The following is a 23,447-nucleotide window of genomic DNA, read 5'->3' as shown; positions in this document are numbered from 1 at the left end:
CCGGACAAATAACATTACTCGTTTGTAATTCAACAGAATTGGTTTTGACCTGCTCACTGTAAGAATATAATCTGCCGGTTTCATTCCAATCAGGCTTACGCGCAATCCAAAAAGGACCGTAGCACCAGAGAATCTCTCATTTTATTTTTCGTATTAAAAAAGGCTTCCATTTAGGATGAAGATCGCTTTTGTACAGCTTGTTGTAAGTCTCGAGCTTCTGGTAGTACACGTTCTAAATGCACGAGACGCATGTTTCTTTTAAGTGGCCTCGTTCGTTTCGCTGATTCGAGTTTAGAATTTGAGTTTTGCTACAGTAAAAAGCTCTCACAAACAATCACATCTAACTTTTTTGCTACAGTAAAAAGCTCTCACATACAATCACATCTCAACTCAAATTCTAAACTCGAATAATCGAAATGAACGAGGCGTGATTCATTTCACTAATTTAAATTTAAAATTTAAATATTATTATAATAAAATATTTTAAAAAGTAATTTAATTTAATTTTTTATTATAATAAAAAAATTTTAAAATTTTAAGTCTCATTTATTTCGTAAATTTAAATTGAGATGTAATATTTTTAAAAAATTTTTTATTATAATAAAAAAAATTAAATGTGATATTTTTTTAAAATTTTTTACTATAAAAATTTAAATCGATAAAATAAATAAAATTTTAGTGCGTACACGAACATTACTTGCTTTCATTCGAAATCTGGGGCCTACCGCAAATCCGAGCAAGTAGAGCCGTCAAATCCTAAGTCCTAACGTCCTCTACTCTAGCTCATATAAATAGTTTCTTTATAAATTAAATGGCACAATAAATTAAACAACACATTTGTGAAAAGGCAAAGAGACAGAGAAGGAGAAAGATGGATGGAAAGATAAGTAGCTACTTTTGGCATTTATTATTTATTAATTTTTGGGAAGTCCAACTCTAAAATAGCAAGCAAATACAGAAGACTTTTCAGCCAATGAGAACTACCTTATCGTCCGTTGGAAGCAAAACAAAGCAGTGCAAAACCCAAATCCAAAGAGAGAGAGAAAAAAAAAAAAAAGGACAACAACAAAAAGGAGCCTCGATCCTCCTGTCCTCTCCTCCATACCAAAACCAAAAACTCCTCATCAGAATCTCTTTATGTCCAACGACATCTCCCCCGCATCAAAACGAATAAAACTCAATCCCCACCACCAAAACGACAACGACAACGAAGGTTTCGATCCCCTCCTCCCAGGCCTTCCCAACCACCTAGCCCAAGTCTGTCTCTCTCTCCTCCCCCCTTTCTCTCTCTTCTCCGTCTGCCGCTCCTGGCGCCGCCTCATCTACACTCCATCCTTCCCTCCTTTCCTCTCTCTCTACGCCCTTTTCTCCACCTCCTCCCCACACCAATCCCTTCATTTCCGCTCCTTCGACCCGATCTCCTCCACGTGGCACGTCCTCCCTCCTCCGCCGTCCGATCCCCCTCTCCGCCTCCTCCTCCGCCACCCCTCCTTCGTCTCCCGCAACCTCCCCATCCAATCCCTCTCCGTCGCGGGCGACCTCCTCATCCTCGCCGCCACCGCCGCCGACTTCTCCCCAGCCATCCCCCGGCCCATCGTGTTCCACACGCGCGGCTGGCGGTGGGCCTTCGGCCCCCCGCTCGCAGCGCCGCGCCGGTGGTGCGCCGCCGGCTCGCTCCGTGGCTCGGCCTACGTGGCGAGCGGGATCGGGTCGCAGTTCTCCCAGGAAGTCGCGAGGACGGTGGAGAGATGGGATCTAGAGAGAGAAAGTGCTTGGGAGAGAGTGAGTGATCTGAAGAACGGGAGGTTCCGCAGAGACGCCATTGACGCCGTCGGGTGGAGAGGGAAGCTCTGCATGGTGAACGTGCAGGGCGGCTCCATGAAGGATGGCGTCGTTTACGACGCCGAGAAGGACGCGTGGGAGGAGATGCCGGCGGGGATGATCGGAGGGTGGAGGGGGCCGGCGGCGGCGATGGATGAGGAGGAGATGTTCATGGTGGACGAGGCGAAGGGAGTTTTGAGGAGGTACGATGAAGAGAGGGATGATTGGGAAAAGGTTGTGGAGTCGGAGAGGTTGAGAGGGGCGGAGCAGATCGCCGCCGGCGGAGGGAAGGTTTGTGTCGTTTGTGGCGGAGGGAGAGGGATTGTGGTGGTGGATGTGGTGTCGCCATCGCCGGGGAGGATTTGGGAGGTGGAGACGCCGTCTGGGCTCGAGGCCGTGGCGGTTCACGTCTTGCCTAGAATGAGCATTCCGGTACAACCAAGGAAATGATTTTATTATTTTTTTACATATCCAGAGTTTTGTATTTTTTATAATTTTTTATTTAGAATTACGTGATAAGATGAAAGAAAAAAATTGTGCTCATGGGTTTTAGTAGACTGTTATCGTATTAAAATCATATGTGGATTTATGGCATGAAATTTGATGGAATTTGAAGATTCACCACAATCAAAAACTACGGTTTTACTTAGCGGTACGGTTTGTTTAAAACTGTCGGACCAAATTAATTCAACGGTTTTTAGACCACCGGTTTGGTTTCACATAATAACGGTTTGTCAACTATCTAAATCGATTTGAAATTTCTCCAAGCTGTTAAAACAATATGCTTCTAGGCCGTTTAGTTCATTAATTTAAATTTTTAATTCGAGTTAAAATGTAATTTTATGTGAGAATTTTTTACTGTAATAAAAAAGTTAGATGTGATTATTTCTGATAATTTTTTATTATAAAAAAATTCAAATTTTAAACTCGAATCGATGAAATAAGCGAAATTTGAGAAACCTAAACCTAATGGTTTAGAATCAAACTAGACTATAAAGAGTCGGTTTTTTTAATTATATATATATATATATAGTTCATACTGAGTAATTCTTTTAGGTTAATAATCTTGGTGGTTCCTAATTCTTTTATGCAAGTGGCAATCCAGTCTATAAACTAATTTTATAGACAAACATCTTTAGTAAATTAAAATTAAGTGGCAGTTGTGGTGTAAATGAAAATGAACGGAAAGACATACATGTGTCTTACACGATCTAGGCAACGATCTAAGCGTAAAGGCTAAAAGTAGAAATTTGAGCTTTTAAGTAACAAAGGAAAAAAAATACTAAAGAATATACAATTACCATTCAATTAATAAAGATAAAATAAAAAATCATCATGATACTTAATTATTTAGAATGTCATATATAACAGTTTTGTACAAAATTATAACAAATTATATACTTTTTTCGCAAAAAAATAATCTCAAATTGTTTGTCTTTGTTTGGGTCATTTGTGTTGACACATGATGGTAATGTCACCAAACTATGTTAGCATAGCAGGTGGGGGGCTCGCATGCATCACTAAGGGTTCGGATTGACATCGTTGTGCTATGTAGCATCATGAATAGTAGGAGCGAGGTTATTGACTTGGTATAGTGTGGGTCACAAACTCACGGCGATGGAAGGTCTGGTGGGGTAGTAAAGTGAATCGGACCATGGGGTTTGGGGATCGTAAGATTGGGGAGAAAGCAAGAAAGGGTCGGTCGTGGCGATGCTAGGAAAAAAAGGAAAGATCTTGCCAACCTCAAAAAAGGGAGGGCTCGTTGCTGGTGTAGGCATTGGCTGGGGGCGCATTGGTTCCCTTGATGGAGGGGGATGGTGGTGCGCAATGGCACAAGGCTCGCCAATTGGATGGTAAGGTATTGGGTGCACCATTGTTTCTGTGGTGAGAAGTTTGCCCTAGTTCTTTCAAGTAGCTGAGGTGTTAAATCAACCATTAGATCTAACTATTGATATTTATTTAGATTATTAGTAATTTTTATTTAAATTTGTGATACATTTTCTCAAGACTTCTTTTAATTTGAACCACCATTTGTCACTTAAATTTTGATTCGTGAAGATTTTTGTCCATGAAATCAATTTGAAGACCGAAACGTCACTTGCTTAAACGGGACCTCAAAAGCTATTATCCGTTTTCCACATTATACGCAAGGAATCAAAGAAAACATACGTGTCAGAAGATTAAAATATATATATATATATATTTTTTTTTTCAAAGTGTGTTTGGTAGTATTCGAGAACCGAAAGTGAAAATTTGTCTACATTGTAAGAAAAAAGATATGGTTGTGAATACACGATGACGTTGAGGACTTGAAGTTGAAGCCTGTGGCTGGTCATATCATGGATTCATGACGTAATAACGTCAAGTTGGGGTGATATATAATGTGTATATATATACACACGTAAATAGTTTTGGTTTTGTGTTCCTGTGTCAGTTTCAACTGTATGAGCTGGCGATAGAATAGTACCAAAACCAAAAGACTGGTTAAAAACAAAAAGTTTTAATTAAATATACAAGTACCATTATCATGGTGGGACGAATGAAAAAATACATATAAATGTAGCATCTACTTTTGGACAATAAATGCCAAGAAATTTAATGGGGAAATCTAATGCTTGAAAGTTTCAAAGCCGTGCTCTGCAGTCTGCATCTTCTGCATTATTTTACTTTTCTTATATCTTTGAAGGAAAATAATATAAAAATGTATGCATACATCTGTGTGTGTGTGTGAATGACGGCCTCGTTCACTTTGCTGATTCGAGTTTAGAATTCGAGTTGAGATGTAATTTTATATGAGAGTTTTTTACTGTAATAAAAAAGTTAGATGTGATTATTTGTGAGAACTTTTTACTGTAATAAAACTCAAATTCTAAACTCAAATCAGCGAAGTGAACGGGTCTTTCTTATCTTGAATCATCCACAAGGCCGACACACGTTTTATCTTTTCTTTTCGGGGGAATAAAAAAAGATGTGGGATGTTTATTGTTATTATTATGAAAAAACATATTCACACCACAAATTTTTATCAAAACTACCACTAAAATAAAGATATTCTATGTTAAATTGTAAAAATAATTATTTTTAATATTAACGTCACATATAATTCCTCAAATATCCTAATACACCCATCGCATTTTATTTTGTCCTCTCAAAAATTAAAAAGTTATTGCTATATAATAAAAATTTTGCTAAAACTTCTTTTGAAATTTTGAGTCAAGCCCCCGCTATATAACAAAAGTTGCAATTGTGACTTCAGTATTCATTCATCCCCTCGCATGAAGATAGGGAAGTCAACATGGAATTATCATATGAAGAATCCAAAGAGAGTGAGTTTGAGGAGAAGATGCTTTTGAAGAGATTACTTCATCTTACCAGCAGTTATTCAGTTCTTCAGACTGCAATGGTTTAGAAAATTGATAAGATTCTGAAAAGCTAACCCCATTTATTTCACTCATTCAAGTTAAAAAATTAAATTAAAAAGTGAATTTGAATTTTTGTGAAAAAACACTGCTGTAAAAATTTGAGTTCTGATTCGAACTAACGAAACACAAACAGGACCTAAATTTATTGATCGAGTTTGGGGGAGAAATTGTTGTGATGAATGTGATTCGCAAGACATATTGGGTATTTAGACAAATTAAATTCTCAAAAAGAAAGGAGAAAATTTGTATGGATATAAGATGGATGTTATATCCTTTCACTTAAAAGGTAGATATGTATTCACAAAAATTAATTAAGAAATGGGTGTCTTAATAAATATAGGGGTGTGGATATTATATCCTTTATTATTAATACAGTAAATTGCACTATTTTATACCAAATTTTTTGTTTTTGTTTTTTTACATAAGTTATTTTAAACTTTCAATTTTAGTAAAATGCATTATGAGCTTTAAAATTAATAGCAATTAAAGTCCAATAACTGAGGAATGTACATGGGATTCGCACATTTAAGATAAAGATCGACATTTTTCAAATCATGCATTTATCACGTGTAAATCTCGTGTCTCGAATGGTCAATTTTTATAACATCATCAATTATTAAACGTCAATTGTAACTGATTTTAAAATTTATAGTGCATTTTGTCAAAATTAAAAATGTGAGGTCCATTATTAAAAACGAATAGTTTAGACCATGGGGGTTTAACAACACAATTTACTCTTACCCTTCTTCATATTGTCGTCGTCGTTGTCATAATAATAATAATAATTATTATTATTATTATTATTGTTACTTTTTTCTTTTGGAAAAAGCTCAAGAAAACGATCCGCCAAATAATTAACGTCGTCATTTTTTAAGACCTTTTTATGCTGGAGTATATCTACTGATTGTGCATTTTTTGAAGTAAGATATGACTAAAATCAATCAAAATAAAAATAATTATGTAAACTGAACAGATATAACACTTGAAATAAAGTCCTACCCCAACGTTTTGAGTTTCTAGGTTTCTTTAAGAGTTTTTATATCATATATATGTTTAAGTTTTTGGTTGTGCTTGAATTATCATAATTTCTTTAATTGTTTTCAGTAATTTTGGAATTGTCTGAATGAGGGAAAGAAAACGTATTTATTTTATGTGATTATAGTACAATGGCTATTTTTAAATTCCAAATAAGTAGTACGATAGCTTGATCTGAACCGAATAATGAGATTTTGTATATATATTAGTTAGACTCCATGTGCTCACATATAATCTATGTGTTAAATTTTAATTATTGTATTACTATTAAAAGCATATAAAATCAGAATTTAAAATCTCAAAAAAGGAAAACAATGAAAAGAAATAAATTTTTAGCTAAAGAAGAAAAAAAAGGTCTAAAATGAAAAAATAAATAAGTTTTAAGGTAAAAGAGATAACAAAAAGATAAAGTCGTAGGGCGAACATTAAACAAATGGAATCAAAAAACGACTAGAATGAAGAATAAATGAGTTTTATAATTTTTAATACAAAATGGACCAAAATGAAAAAAAAATAAAATAAAATTTCAAAATTAAAATAAAAAAAGTTCAGAAAAGGAATAAAATGAATAAATAAATAAGTTTTACGACAAAAAAAAATTAAAATAAAAAACAAAGTAAAATTTTAGGACAAAAATAAAGAAAAATAATTAAAAAATGCTAAAGAAGAAATAAACAAATTTTAGGATAAAAGGAACGAAAATAATAAAAGAAAAAAATTCAGAACAAAAATAAAAAAAGGGTAAAAAAAGACACAATTAAAAAAATAAATAAATTTTAAGATAAAAAAATAAAAAATAAAATAAAATAAAGGACTTGAAAAAGAAAGGGCGGGGAATTTCGACCGAAATGGTGTCGTTTTGGTCCAAATGGGTACGGGATTCAAATTTCTACCTATTGTATATGGATGATAAAGATGTGGATGTAGACATCCGATCATGAAATATTTTATTTTACAAAAATATATCTTAATAGCATGTTTACTTTTACTTTGTTACCAATGATGTTGGGTAAGTAATTTATTTCGGTGTAAATACGGTCTCGTTTGTTTCACACATTTAAATTGGTAATTCTTATTTATTGATGAAAATTTTGTGAGAAAATTATTAGTAGAAACCTTTTGAATTCAAAAATTATTTGTAAGAAGAAAACACTACAGCAGAATTAGAATAATGAGTGTAAATACATTTGTCAAACGGGTTCCATTATATTTGAAAGTCTGAAGGTATGTTTGTTTCGCAACTCAAATTGAGCACTTGAGTTATGTATGTGAGAGAAAAATATTATAATAAAAAAATTAAATTTAAATTTTTATAAAAATAAATATTATAACAATAAAATTTAAGTTTGAGTTGTAAAAAAAACAATAAAGGAAATATCCAGTTAGATAAATATGCACATATATCTACTTTTATATTCACGTAACTTCTAGTCCTCTCCATGCGAGCTTCGACAATTAGTCCACCTCATTGTTTCACTCTCCTTTCATACGCATTTTCCAAAACCTAGAAGACATCAATATCTAGATAGCTCTATTTCTATTTCATGTGAGCGGTTTCCAAGTAAGATTCTACTTCCACACATAAGCTATTTGATTCGTTGTCTTTCCTAATATATGTTTTAGTGATTAATGGTTTAAAGGAAATCATATGCTGAAGGCAGCACTATTTTATGGAGAAAATTTCATTTTGTACTATGTATTATATCGAAATATGATTTTGGTACCCTCTGCTTTTAATAATTTCATACCGGTACCTCGACGTTTTAGAAAATCTTCTTTTAGTACCTCAGGACAGTTTTTTATGACACAAAAGGACAAAATTACCTTTATTATTAAATATAAAAAAACGTTTTAAAAATTCTCAGACCTGCGACTAAACACCTAAACTTCATTTTGCCCCAAACATACAGCAAAATTCTTGGTTGCATGTTTAAGATTTTTTAAAAAGATTTTTTATATATTTAATAATAAGGGCAATTTTATCTTTTTGTATCCCAAAAAACCGCCCTGAGTTACTAAAAGAAGATTTTTTAAAAGGTTGAGGTACCAGCATGAAATTATTAAAAACAGAGGATATTAAACTCATATTTTGATATAACACAGAGTATCAAAATGAAATTTTCTCATTTTATTGGGCCGGTTACAAATATTCCTAGCTGATTAGTATTTTGACTCTTTCTTTATCTATGTATAAATGGAATATTTTATAAGGTTAATAAATTATGTTGAAGAGGTGTTGGTTGTGACATATGTATATATATGTGCAAGTTTCTCTTTTATAAAATAGCAGTGCATGAACTAATTATATGGAAAGACATGTATAATATCTATTGTAATTATTTAGATATGAGATATATACATATATATACATATATATTTGTTTATAGAGCCAATATTATAGCAATAACTTCTCCATGATTGAGACATTTAGATGTTTAAGTGTTCAGGTTAGTGTTATATTGTCAAGTTTTCAATATCTTTAGATTCTTCACATACAATATTATCTGTGGAATTGAGGTAAGTAGATTCGTTAACTGTATAGAACAATATTATGAATGTTTTGTTCCGTATCTATGTGATTACATGCTCTCTTATGTGTACTTTGTGATTTGTGAAAATACATGATAAAATGTCATTATATGTTTATTGTCTGATTTATAAATATATTGAATGCATGGCAAAGTGACATGTTCATAATGCATTTAAGCATTCATGACATGGCACATGGTATGAAATATGTTATAAAGGGAATGAGGTTTGTCCTAAAATGAAGCATGGTACTTGATTGGCGTTTGGATAGGCATGAGAAGCCAAAGACCGGTGGTAAATACTTGAGGTCGAAACTCCAGTATAGGAAAACCACAAAGACTGATACCATAGGGGAAACTCATATTATTATTTTATATTTAGCAAAGAAATAATGAACAGGTTCCGAAAACCACGACTTATCTTATCAGAGTATCGAAAAAACTGTTTTCATGAAAGAAATGATTGAAGAATGAAAGACTGGCTCAAGGAAGTGTTTCGCAGCATTCTCATGCAATGAATACATATTAGCGCATAAGTTTCTACTTATTGAGCTTTTAGCTCTAGTGCTTGTGATGCAGGTTGGTTATATTACTGGCTAAATAGGACTGAAGATTGGCTGAGTATAAGATTATGAGTCCCATGACAAGTCGAGATGTTGTTTAGAGAGTTGTGTTTTATTCTGTGATATAGATGTAAACCCTTCAGAAACATGAAAAATTAAATGATAGTAGCATAATTTTTTTTTTCTCTAACTATTTTATTCTAATTATTTTTTATTATTCCGCTGCCTATAAATTTTCTTGTTAGATTATATTTAAGCAATAAAAAGTCTATGAGAAGTAGCGCTTTTTAAGCTAGATGATATGATTAAATTGATAAATGACTTGCTAGTTTAGGGGGTGTTACATAATTTGGATACCTAATAAATACTAAATATAAAGAATACTTAAGCAAATTAATGATCAATCATAAATAAATAAACAACAGGTAACAACTATTTAACGTGACTAAAATACTTAAACGAAAAAAATCATGGAGTTGAACTAGTGGTGGAGCAAGGAAGTTTTTGGAATGGGGGTGTGAATTAAACTAAATTTTTGAATTAAGATTATAATGCAACAATATTTTTTTCTTTGTTCATCTACTCGTATCTTTCAGCTTTTTTCTGCTAAATGAACTAAACTTATAGTAGAGTTTGATTCAAATTATTAAGTTTAAGAGTCCAAAAAATTGTGAATTTGACTAACAGTATAGTTGAGTGTTAATTAATTCATTTGAGATTTTAAATTTGAAATGTAAAATACTTCAAAACCAAAACTCAGGTATAATTATTCTTTTCAAAAAAAAATATTTAAATGTTGTAATTTGAAATTTTTAGGAAGGAAAATAAAGAACAAATGTACAAAAGTTTGAGACTTTAGTATTGAAGTAAAAACTTAAAAAGAGTCATTGAGCCCCAGGAACAGTATAAGGATCTTTGCTCTCTGAACATCAGTTACAGATTTTCATTAGGGTTAGTGAGAGCGTATGTCCTTACTCACACCATATTTAAATCCTTTTTGTTTATAATACTTTCAACTTTTTTTTTCTTTCTTTTTATTTTTTTTCCTGTTAGGGCATAAATTTTCTTCTGTTTGTATTTGGCATGATGCTCTCCCTATTTGTATCAGCCCGCTTTTGCGACCTTCTTCGGCCCTTTGAGGTCTTAATTCAAATCTCAGCTTCACATTCACTCTCACTAGAAATCAGACCCGTTTAGTTCACTGATGTAAATTTTTAATTCGAGTTGAGATGTAATTTTATATGAGAATTTTTTATTGTAACAAAAAAGTTAGATATGGTTGTTTTTGAGAACTTTTTACTGTAACAACTCAAATTTTAAATTTAAATAGGTGAAATGAACTAGGTCTAAGTTATCTAATTTTGCTTTAATCTTCCCTTTATGTTTTTCCTTTTTAAAACTTGTAGTCGTTTCACACTTTTTGAAATTTCAAAAAAAATATCTAAATGTCGTAATTTATAATTTTCAAGAAGGGAAAAAAATAATATGTTATTTTTGAATGGAAAATGTAAAAAGTTTTAGTATTATGGTAAAAACTTAAAAGGAACATATACCATTTTATACCAGGTATTTCAGAATCTATACTTGTGGTTTTTAATCTAATCAAATATATATATATATATATATATATTTTTAAATTAGATTTAATACACAAATCTATACTTTTTCACGGTCAACCTTCAATTTTTTTCTTAAAAAACCAAAAATACCCTTGAATAAAAAAGGTAAATGAAAAAAAGAAACTTAAAGAAAAATTTAAACTTATAGTGTTGACCACAAAAATACTCAAAATACCCTTGAAATGGTTTTTTTGTTGTTTTTTTAATATTGGAAAGTTTTAATTTTCATTTTTCTTAAGGATAGTTTGGTCATTTTAAAAGTCAAAATTAATTATTGACCGAGATAAAGTATAGATTTGTATATTAAATCTAATTGAAGATATATATTGGATGAGATCAAGCATTGAAGGTTTTTAAATAAACCCAAAATACAAGATATAAAAATATAAATATCCCTACTTAAAAAGAGCCATTGGGTTCAGGGGACACAGTCCAAGGCATATTTACTCCCTGAACACGGATTTACGTTAGAATTAGTGGGAGCAAGGATGAAAAAATTAACATTTTTATTTAAATTTTTGAAAATTTCCGTATTTGGAAGTGCCGATTTAGAAATAATGGTGTAATATGTTTTTCGCAAAATATTATAAAATTTTCACAGAAATTTCTGTAAATATCGATATTCTTACGGAAATATCCATTTCTAAGAAAAAGTAGTATCAAAAGACCGAATATCGTGAAAATTTTACGGAAATTTCGTGAAAATATCTGTTTTTCGTGATAATTTCTGTGACTTTATATATATTTTTCAGTTCACTTTTCGAAAATGTCAAAGTTATGTTATTTTTTACTTTTTTTTATCTGAACTTAGCCTTCCTTTTTATTTGGTTTTTTGTTTTTTTTATTTAATTTGTGAATGTGTACTTAGCAATTATGAGATTTTGATTACACTTTACTATGCATTTATCAAATAATTAATATTTTGATTCTAACTAATGTATTATTATTTATTTTAAGATTTCTTAAAGTCTCATTTAAAAATAAAGTATTTTAGTATGAAAACTTATTTTTTACGTCAATTTTCACTGATGTCAATATTTCTGTAAAATTTAAGTACCGATGTTTTCATAAATATCAATATTTTCATCGTTGAGTGGAAGCATGCATCCTTATTCACACACCATTTAAATCCTTTTTGTTTATATTAATTTAACTTTTTTTGTACCCCCACTGGAAATCTAACTTTGCTAATATCTTTCCTTTATTCATCCCCCTTTAGCATTCCCAGATTTCGGTTTGCCGTTTTTGCAAGGGAATTATTACCTTTTTTCCTATGTTAAGAAGAAAGATCCTTTAGCAATTGACGCTAAGAGAAGGGCCCTTATTGTATATTTCGTCTTTCTCTGAGGTGTCTTATGGAAATAGTTGTGGAGCCAAGGCTTGTGTCCTCTTACTTATCCTGATGAAACGGATGTGTTTCACTCTTTACCAAAAAAAAAAAAAAAAAAAAAAAAAAAGAACACGAGTAATCGCAAAATAAATTCAAAGACATGGCTAATCCAACTAGGAGATACGTTTCTTATTTGTTCTAGTCGTGAGATTACAAGCCTAGAGTTTTATTTTAAAAAAAAAAGATAGGGAAATTTGAACTCAAAATCAAAATTTAAAAAAAAAAAAAAAAAAAAAAAAACACTATAGCAAAAAAGTTGAACTCTGATTTGAACTTTAAAAAAACGGGGCTGAAGTTTCTGGATTGATGATGGGATTGTTCCGTTTTATTAGTTCCATGAGAGGTCTAAGCACTCCTGCGAGTTCCCTTTAAATGATTCGAATTGTTGCTTGAAAGGTAAATGCTGGAGAAGATTGCTGGAATCTTTTGCAGTCGCCAACTATAACTGCATTCTGGTGATGGACTCAATTGTTAAAAGGAAAAAAAGAAAAAAAAACCCCTCAAGTTTTAGGTGATGGAGCTTTAATTGAGCATAACTGAAATTGAGCTGAATAAATAGAACCACCACCACTTGCTAAAATCAGTCAATATGTTAAAGAAACAATCACAATAGACCCCTATTTACGTACACATTTTCTTGTTTGAAAATGTTTATATAACACCAAACATGACTACTAAATTTGTATGTATTTCCATGATTAGACCAACTTACCCTCTCAAATTTTCTTGTTGCATAGAACTATCCAACTTTTAATCTTCTCATCAAAAAGTCCACATATTTTTATTTCTCTCTTTCTTTGGATGTTGGAGAAGCTCTCTCACTTGGAAATTTTTAAAAAGGTGACTAAAATTGGGTCCCATTTGTTGTCCAGACATCTAATAAAACGCCACGGTAATAGTGATTTTTTTTTTCCATGACATTAATCGTGATTGGAGCACCATATTACATTTTGTCCCTTGACAAGTTGGAACCGGATCAATTCCATTGTATTGTAATTTTGACAACTATAAACTTGATATATATAGCTGGAAAGTGTTACTTTTTTTATAAGAAAGTTACCAGCCTTTTCCATACTAATATATATACTTTCACCGTTGTGCTTGTGCACATCTCTTTATTATATTGCAAAATTCAGTATACTTTAAAACTCTAGCTAATATCAGAAAAGTAAATCAGACTCCATCGCTAAATGATAGACAAGAACAAGAAAACATCAAACAGAGAGTACCTTTTTATTATTGAAGACTATTAATATAACAGAGTACATTTATTCCATTTCTTAAAAAAAAAAAAAAAAAAACTGATGAGCTTCATTCCATACCATAAGAACTTAAACTAGTTGCATGGAGGAAAACGTACTACTTGAATCTAATTTTACTTACCAAACTAAATGATAAGAGGCAAATATCTCTTCAATTCATGTAAACACATCTCTCTACATGAACCAAATCCTTTTGCATTCCTGGGGGAAGGTCTGAAAGTAATGTCATCAATGCATTGGTAGTACCATCTCCTGAATCTCTGGAGAAACAATAGCGGGCCAATAATGCTTCCGAACCCGACGATGAATCCAATCTTGGCAGCAATCATGTTCCAGTCAATTCCCGAGGCAGCTTTTGCTACAAAGTTTGTTGGCTCGCTGGAACTGCTGCTGCAACTTACTACCAATGGAGGTCCACATAGTCCTTCATTTCCTTCGAAATGATCAGCTGGAAATGTCTGAATCTGAGTACCTGTGGGGATCATACCTGTGGGGATCATACCGACCAGCTGATTAGAGCAGAGGTCTAGGAAGGACAGGAAATTGAGGGTTGCAAGCGACAATGGGATAGTTCCATTAAGGTAGTTGCTCGATAGGTCTAAAGACTCGAGTTGTCGCAAGTTACCAACAGATGAAGGGATTTTTCCTGTGAGAGCATTGTAGGATAAATTGAGGGAATAGAGTGCTTGCAGCAGTCCTAGTTCTTCTGGTATTGCTCCAACAAACTTGTTGCATGAAAGGTCAATGGAAGTGAAGACATGTAGGATCTTTTGCAGCTTCAACTCTAGACCTTTAAGGGTAACTGTTATGGAATCTTTATAATATAGTGGACTGAACTCTAGAAACTGAAATCGTATGTGATTGAGCTCTGAGTTGTCATCATCTCCTACTACTGCCATTCCCTCCCATTTTCTCATGCCTTCTCCAGGTAGTTCACCATCAAAATTGTTGTGAGCTAGGTCAATAATTTGAAGCTTCGTCCAAGTTCCAATGGTATTAAGGCATCCAATGGGACCATGAAATTTGTTGGAGCGTAAAACAACAACCCGCAAGGAAGATATCTTCTTCAGAATACATGGAAATTTGTCTGACAAGTTATTGTTCCCAAGGTTCAGAACCTCTAAATTAATGCAATTGGCTAGAGATTTTGGAATATGCCCTTCTATGAATTTCCATTGAGGTCGAGTGTATTTAAACCACAATTTACTGGAAATGCATCAGGAATTCGACCTGTCAAGTTGTTTCTCCTTAGATTCAGTACCCCAAGAGTTTCGCTCATTACAGACATACAAATTGGGATTGCGCCTCTTAAATTGTTGTCGGAAAAATCAAGAACTTGAATGTAGCTTGCATTGCATAAGGATTCAGGTATAACTCCAGCCAGGCTATTGTTTGAAAGGGAGATGAAATAGGCAAAGGGAAGATACTTACCAAAGTCAGCTGGAATAGTAGTGAAAGCATTGCTAGATAGACCTATGTAACCGGCATATGGTGGTAGAATCGGGATTTCTCCATGGAGATCATTAGCATGTAGGTCAAGGACATTCAGAGAATATGGAACTGAATAAGGTTCTTGCAGGCTCGTCAGGCTGTTATGTGAAAGATTTAAATGTAAAAGAAAACCATTCCCAAGTTCCCATACCCAATTAGGTACTTCCCCTTGTATTTGGTTATCTGAAAGATCCAAAGAGACAAGCTTTGCTTGGTTCTTTAGGTTAGGAAATATTCCCAATCTGCAAGAAGCAAGATTTAATGTGCTAATCTCGGTGGAAAAAGCAGACCAAGTAGGATCATTACCCCTGGCAACAACGGACAAGTTGTTGTATGATAGATCAAGACTACTAAGAGCGCGAAACCCACGAATGGTACCGTTGTATGGTACCGTTGAGCTTGTTTTAGGAGAGAGAGAGCATGCCAAGGTTTTGAAGGTCAAAGATGGACAATGGAATAGGCCCTTCTAGGTTGTTGCTATTCAAATCGAGGGTGTCCAGTAATGAGGAAGAGGCATTCGTAAATTCAGGAAGTTGACCTACAAATTGGTTGTAGGACAAACGAACCATTTCCAATGATGGAAGTGCAAACAGAGATGAAGGGATGCTCCCATTGAGAAGATTATCCCCCAAGTCAACAACAACAAGCTTCGCGAGGCCTTCCCAGTGACCCGATGTAATTTCACCAGATAAACTATTGTGAGATAGAACTCTTCGAGTCAGGTTCTTCGACATTTTAAAAAATGGGACTGGACCGATGAACTTGTTATTTGATAAATCCACATTAACAATTTGAGAAAGTTGCTCCATAGAACTTGGAAGCGTTTCGTTAAACTGGCAATTGGAAAGGTGTAATAGAGACAAGTTTGTAACGTTACCAATAGATAATGGTAATCTCCCTGAAAAATTAGTGGAACTGAGTTCCACTCTCTGAAGTGCGCTATTTCCGGGAAATTCAGGCAACGAACCATGGAGTAACTGATTATTTGATAAATCAATAATTTGTAGTGTTGGTACCTGGAAGATCTCTCTGGGAAAAGTTCCATACAACCCACAAGAACTGAGACGCAAGGAAGTCAAGTTTGAGAAGCTTGTGATGAATCCTGGGATTGGAGAAGACAAATTGTTATTATCCAGGTGAATCGCCGACAAAGACTGAAGCTTTCCAAGCGACTGATCAATAGGGCCAGAAAGAAAACAGTTGGACAAGCTCAACACTCGCAGATTAGGCAAGGAAGATGCCAAGGGTTCACACCACTCACTCCCACGTGCTGATATGTTTACCCCATCAAGATACAGTTCTTCAAGGCTGGAGAGTTTCTGAACTAGCATGCTTAAATTTGGGTTCTCAAGTTTCAGTGAAGAAATTTCCAAGAATGGCAGAGTGGAGAAATCTAGACTAACCAACTTAAACAGTTGTGATATTTGTTGTGGAATTTGGCCACCAAAACCAGCATTTGATAAACTCAGATATTTCAGGTTTGTGAGGTTACCAATCCTTGCCGGGATCTCTGAGCTGAAGTTGTTAAAGGACAAATCCAGGTCGCTGAGATATTTCAGATTGAAGAGACTAGAATCGTCAATCCTTCGAGATATCCATTCACTGCTCAGATTAAGTCCCGTCACGCGTCCCTTCTCGTCGCAGGTTATACCGTCCCAAAAACAGCAATCTGAGCTCTGATTCCATTGCATCAGCTTCTTCGACTTAGGAGCATAGGACAAGACGCTTTCCTTCAGTTCGAGCAACAAAGATTGCTGGTCGCTGAGACATTGGCCAGACACTTCCGAACTGAGTGACATTAATGACATGGTGAGTATCAATGAAGGCCATGAGTATAGCAGATTTCTCATCGTGAAACAGAAACACGGAACATATATTTGCATTAGAAGATTTGTCTATTTATTGAGAGTGAATATATGTTTCCCCTTTTTCTTTTCTAGAATATGGCTACCATCAACAGACCACGGTAAATTCGTTAAAGAAACTGTGTTTTTTTTTTTTTTTGGTTCTACAATCTAGCTGTTTGGTATAAGGATTTATGATTCTGATTTCAAATCAGTATTTATTTATAAAAAGTAAATAGTAATTTTGATTTGACTCACCTTAAATTAATATTTAGTTTAGATGATTCTAATTCAAGATTTAAACTTTAATGTGATGTTTTAAATTATGAATCACTCATAATTATAAAATTATTCACTTTTAATTTTAAGTGGTTCAAATCTATGATTCTGATTCTGATTTCAAAACTAGAATTTAAATCTAAAATCATGAATAATAATTTTGATTCTAAAATTAAAACTAAATAAGACATAAATCTAAAATAATTTTAAATCATAATTTTGATGTCCCGTTTAGTTAGAGGATTCATTCTCTGATTCGAATGATGATTCATAGTTTACTATAATATTTTCTCTCAAAAAAAATATACATAAATTAAAAATAATTATAATCTCATAATTTTAATTCATGAACTAAACGGTAATGACCTTTAAAGCGAAACAGACTGAAATAAGGATTTATGATTCTGATTTCAAATCAGTATTTATTTATAAAAAGTAAATAGCAGTTTTGATTTGACTCACCTTAAATCAATATTTAGTTTAGATGATTCTAATTCAAGATTTAAACTCTAATGTGATGTTTTAAATTATGAATCACTCCTAATTCTAAAATTATTCACCTTTAATTTTAAGTGGTTCAAATCTATGATTCTGATTCTGATTTCAAAATTATAATTTAAATCTAAAATCATGAATAATAATTTTGATTCTAAATTAAAACTAAATAAGACATAAATCTAAAATAATTTTAAATCATAATTTTGATGTCCTGTTTAGTTAGAGGATTCATTCTCTGATTTGAATCATGATTCATAATTTACTATAATATTTTTTTTCATAAAATATATATATAAATTAAAAATAATTATAATCTCATAATTTTAATCTATGATCGTAACGACCTTTAAAGCGAAACAGACTAAAATAAGGTTTCGTCATAAGCATTCAAGTTGACCACATTTTCTCCGGTTTTTCCTTTGTTTATTTGGATCATTTGGAAAAGTCGCCGATGACCTGGATACTTGGGCAGGGTCAGCAGCCCTAATAAGCAATTTCCACCAGAGGCCCCATCTTTTAAAAAATTCGTCGAAGACCTGGACACTTGGGCATGTCTTTTCGATTTTTTTTTTCTCTCGCTTAATTATTAAACTTCTAGAAGTGTGTTACGGATAATAATAATGAGAATGAAAATAGTGATGATAATAAAATAAAAAAATATTTTATTTATTTATTTAATTATAAGTTTTGAAATATTATAAAATAAAATATGAATATTTTTGATAAAATTATTTTTATGTTATATATAACATTAATATTTTATATATCAATATAATTAATATAATATATAAAATGTAATATAATATAATAAAATTATTATTATATAATTATGATATATAATATAACAATATTATTAAAATTGTTAATATAATTATAATATTATAATATATAAAATGTAATATAATATAATAAAATTATTATTATATAATTATGATATATAATATAACAATATTATTAAAATTGTTAATATAATTATAATATTATAATATATAAAATGTAATATAATATAATAAAATTTTATAAGATTATATTAATATTTAATTATATTAATTATTATATTATTAATAATATAATAAATATAATTATATTAATACTATATAATATAATAAAATAATAATATTAGAATTATTAGTATAATTATGATATTATTTGTTAAAATATTATAATTATATTATATTATTTTATATATATTATGTTGTAATATTATTATATATTATATTATAAGATATAATTACATTATGATATATTATATATATTATTATAGAATATTAAAAAAATATATTATAATTTAATTATTATATTATATTACATATTATAAGATATAACTACTATATAGTATATTTTAATTATATTATAATATTGAAGGGTAATTATGAAAAAAAAAAACAAAGAAAAGAATTTGGAATGGTCATTCCTTCCATGTGAGGAATGAACGATGATTAACCCAAAATAAGTGAATGACTATTCCTTTTAAATGACCATTCATTTCTTATAAATCCAACCAAATATCAAACTAGAATTATATTCCATTCTATTCATTTCCTTTCCGCCTAACCAAAAAGTGTAATCCCCGTATCATTGATATCTATGGCTGTGTTAATACAACTTTACTACGTCTACATCTAGCATTTTTCCTATACGAGCATAAAGCACGTGATTAACAGGTGCAAGGATTTTGTTGTAATTTTTTAAAGGGATAAAATCATTTTAGTACATTTTATTGTAGTGAAACATACTCTTAATACCTTGTGTTTTTTTTTTTATAATATTAAGATTGCACCTTGACGTTTTAAAAATATTTTCTTGCTATCCTCAACTTATTTTTTGGACATGTAATGTCCAAACTACTATTCTTATCAATTAAATAGAAATTAACATTTTTGAAAAAAATTTTGAAAATATTTTAAAGCATTAAAATATTTAAAAAAATAACAAAATAAAAAAGTTCATGATTTTTCCTAGATCTATTAGTTTTTGATTAATTAAATAAAAGGGTATTAAGGTCATTTTACATCTCAAAAATCACTTTTAAGGTACCAAAAAGATGTTTTTGAAAACGTCGAGATACCACTTTAATATTATCAAAAAGATAGGATATCAAGAATATATTTCGCTTTAACACGAGATACCAAAATAATTTTATCCATTTTTAAAAAATATTGTAATAGATGTGGATACATGACATTTTTGTTTCTTGCAGGTATATAGATTAGTTGGGGATATTAATAGCTTTATTAAGTACTCTTTTGGATATAATTGGAAAAAAAAAAAATCTTATTACAAAACAAAATAACTTAAGCAAAAACTTATGCTTGCAAAAAAGAAAGGGTCTTGCTCCGGTAGGGAGGTCTTACCGGTAGGGTCAAATTCTTACCATTAAATCTAGATAAAATTATATTAAATTAAAAAAATATGTAGAATAAATATTTTTTAATACAGATCTAATGATTAAAAATAATCTTTTTGATTTTTTATTTTGTTAGTGTCTAGCAGAGAAATTTTCAAAACGTAAAAATTAATTGAAAACGGTGTTATTGGTAAAGATGTTGTTAACTCAAAAAGTATCCACTTAAGGCTTCATTATTAATGGGACGTTTAATTTCTGGTTTTAAAACCATGATTGATGATTCTAATTTTTGAAATTTAAATTTTTTATGAAAAAAAATACTGTAAAAAATCAAGAACTGAAGACGAATGCTTAAAACAAACATCACATAAAACATTCAAGTTGACCACATTTTCTTCAGTTTTTCTTGTTTATTTGGATCATTTAGAAAAGTCGTCGAAGACCTGGATACTTGGACATGTCTTTTCTACTTTTTTTTTTGTTGGTTTTTTTCTCGCTTATTTATTAAACTTCAAAGTGTAATCCCCATATCATTGATATCTATGGCTCTGTTTATACAACTATGCTACGTCTATATCAAGTTTTTTTATTATACTAGTTAAGTCACGTACTACACATTTAAAGAATATCTTTATAAGTTTAATCCTCATATCAAAACACGTAGTCTTATTAGAAGTAAGTCCTTAGAGCAAGAAAAAAAAAATTTCAAAATCATATTGAAAAAGAATTTAAATTATATAGGAATTTTCTACCAAGAAAAAAAAAACTTTAGTATTAGGACATTTAAAAGGAATTATTTTAATTAAAATAAAGTGAGGAAACGAAAGTATTCCAAATAAGGTTATTGTAAAAAAAAAAAATATAACGGTCAAAGAATGTTAGAGAAAAAAGTCAATAAGCAAACGAAAAGAAGAAAAATAAAAAAAATAAAAAGAGAAAAAGAGAAAAAGTTAAGGAAAAAAAAAGAATTTAAGTTATATAGGAGTTTTTGATTAAAAAAAGTAAGGATATATTCAAAAGGATTACTTTAATTAAAAGATAGTATTTCAAAAAAAGAATATTGTAAAAAGTAAAAGAGTTCTCAAAGAGGAATAAAATAAAAAGCAATTGGCAAAAAAAGAAAAAATTTAAAAATTTAAAAAGAGAGAGAAGAAAAAAAGAAGAAAGAGGAAGCCAACACGTGGCCTCCTAAGTCGACTTGATTGCTTTTACAGACGTTAGATGTTAGGTTTGATATATAGATGGTTGTGAAAAGAATAAATTATAAAAGAGCCCTTGACAAAATAAAAAAAAAAAACCATAAAAACAAAAGAAGAACATAAAAAGAAAAACACACGTAAAAATAATTAAACTACAAAAAAAATTCATAAAATTGACAAAAGAAATAAATAGAAACACATGTAAAAGACATTATGTTCATTGGAGCAAAGTGAGCAAAATTAAAAAAAAAATCATAAACAAAAAAATAAAAAGAAAAAATTTAAAGTAAAAAAGAATTAAGATAAAAATGTAAAGAAGGAAAAGAAAAATAAAAAAGAAAGGAGGAAGAGAAGCCGCCGTGTGGCAACTTAAGAGTAGAGTACTATTCAAGAACTTTTGGCTCTTTTATGTATTATTAGACTAGCAGAAAGCACGTGATTAACATGCGCATGAATTTTATTGTTATTTTTTAAAAATATTGTAATAGATGTGGATACATGAAATTTTTGTTTCTAGCAGGTATATAGATTAGTTAGGGGTATTAATAGCTTTATTAAGTATTCTTTTGGATAGAACTGAAAAAAAAAAAAAAAAAAATTTATTACAAAACAAAATAACTTAAGCAAAAACTTGTGCTTGTAAAAAAGAAAGGGTCCGGTATGGAGGCCTTACCAGTAAGGCCAAATTCGTACCATTAAATCTAGATAAAATCATATTAGATTGAGAAAATGTGCATAATAAATATTTTTTAATACAGATTTGACGATTGAAAACAGTCTTTTCGATTTTTTATTTTGTTAGTGTCTAGCAGAGAAATTTTCAAAAAGAAAAAATTAATTGAAATCGGTGCTATTGATAAGGGTGTTGTTAACTTATAAAACATCCAATTAAGGATATGAGAGTTATTTTACTCCCATCTAGGGTTGTTCATGGTCTGGTTTGGTCTCAAACCATTAGGTTTTCAAATTGGGCCATTAATAACAGTTTCTTAAAATTCAGACCGAACCATACCATTTGTGAGATAAGACCGGACCATTTACAAATGGTCCGGTCCGGTTAAATTACGTTTGGACCGTTAGTATGTGTTTTTTTTTCCTTTTCTTTTTAAAAACAATTTAGCAAAATCATATGTTACATAATGCATATCATCCTCTAAAATTAGCATTCTAAAAGTTACAAATAACAATAATATGTAGTCCTAAATAAAAGTCTATAACTATTAACCAACAATGCTCAAAGGTTTTTTTTTCACAAAAAAAAAAAACAATGCTCAAAGACTTTCTTTTTATTTTTAAATGTATATTCTTAATGGTCGTGTCCGGTCTGAACCGTTAGAAAAAATACAAACCGGACTGGACTGTTAAGAAAATGGTCCGATCCGGTTTTAAACCGTTTCTTAACGGTTCTTATATGGAACCGGACCGACGGTTTAAACCGGACTGTGCACAACCCTACTCCCATCTTCCTTTGCACATGACTCACCCACTCACGTGAGGGTATCCGCTTGTGGGTCACTTGATGGGTCGTGCCTCCTCCCAAATTCATATGTGCATTACAAACATCTGTCACTTTAGTTCGAAACTGTGTCGAAAATGCTTCAGTGACTTCCTAAAGTCACTGATCATTAGTCAATGCTTCCTATAAGTATTGACTCGTTCAAGATGGTTTTAGAGCTAGGGCTATTCATGGATTGAGTTGGTATGGGGTAGGACTTTTTCTTCTCCCACCTCAAAGGGTGTGGGTTGCACATATTTAGCCCCAACGATGTTAGAAAAATTTCACAACCCAATGATGTTTGGGTTGGGTTGGGGCGGTGCGGGGTGGGTTGGGTTGTCGGTTTCAACATTCAAAGAATCAAAGACTCAAAGTTCAATCCAACATTCAAAGTCCATCATCAAATAGAAATAATAATTCCAACATTCAAACATCTAGAAATTCAAAGTTCAATCTAACATCAAACATGAAGCAAAGTAGTCCATCCAACGTCAAACATAAAGTGAACATAAATTAGTTTACACTCATAAATTAGTCTTAACATAAAGCAAACATAGAGGCTTAATTCAAACATGAAGAAACTAGAGACTAGAAATAAGTAATCTGCCTAGGATTAGATATTAGAAGAGGTAAGTTAGAGCGCAGATTGGGTTG

The 23,447-nt window shown here is 31.3% G+C and overlaps 2 protein-coding genes across 2 annotated transcripts; one reads left to right on the top strand and one right to left on the bottom strand.

Moving 5' to 3' along the window:
• Positions 1–841: 841 nt before the first annotated feature.
• On the top strand, positions 842–2,438 carry LOC21405537 (F-box/kelch-repeat protein SKIP25). Its single transcript, XM_010114704.2, has one exon. It carries the CDS (start codon positions 1,138–1,140, stop codon positions 2,269–2,271), a length of 1,134 nt encoding a protein of 377 aa, XP_010113006.1. The 5' UTR covers positions 842–1,137; the 3' UTR covers positions 2,272–2,438.
• Positions 2,439–13,765: 11,327 nt separating this feature from the next.
• LOC21405535 (receptor-like protein 12) lies at positions 13,766–16,981 on the bottom strand. Its single transcript, XM_024176525.1, has 3 exons — positions 15,582–16,981; positions 14,848–15,439; positions 13,766–14,704 (listed from the first exon to the last, which is right to left on the bottom strand). Exons 1-3 carry the CDS (start codon positions 16,979–16,981, stop codon positions 13,766–13,768), a joined length of 2,931 nt encoding a protein of 976 aa, XP_024032293.1.
• Between the last annotated feature and the right edge of the window lie 6,466 nt (positions 16,982–23,447).

This window comes from Morus notabilis, unplaced genomic scaffold (genome assembly GCF_000414095.1).
Source record: "Morus notabilis unplaced genomic scaffold, ASM41409v2 Scaffold552, whole genome shotgun sequence".
Lineage (NCBI taxonomy): Eukaryota > Viridiplantae > Streptophyta > Magnoliopsida > Rosales > Moraceae > Morus > Morus notabilis.
This window is presented reverse-complemented; position numbering and strand designations above follow the sequence as displayed.

What these genes read in the sequence shown, in the direction of transcription:
- LOC21405535 (XM_024176525.1), bottom strand. Translation starts at nt 16,981, where the DNA reads ATGAGAAATCTGCTATACTCATGGCCTTCATTGATACTCACCATGTCA. An exon ending in CTAGAAGGGCCTATTCCATT is followed by an intron (nt 15,440 to 15,581) that starts GTCCATCTTTGA and finishes CGTTGTTGCCAG; the next exon opens with GGGTAATGATCCTACTTGGT. An exon ending in GAATTCCTGATGCATTTCCA is followed by an intron (nt 14,705 to 14,847) that starts GTAAATTGTGGT and finishes TGTATTCTGAAG; the next exon opens with AAGATATCTTCCTTGCGGGT.
- LOC21405537 (XM_010114704.2), top strand. Translation starts at nt 1,138, where the DNA reads ATGTCCAACGACATCTCCCCCGCATCAAAACGAATAAAACTCAATCCC.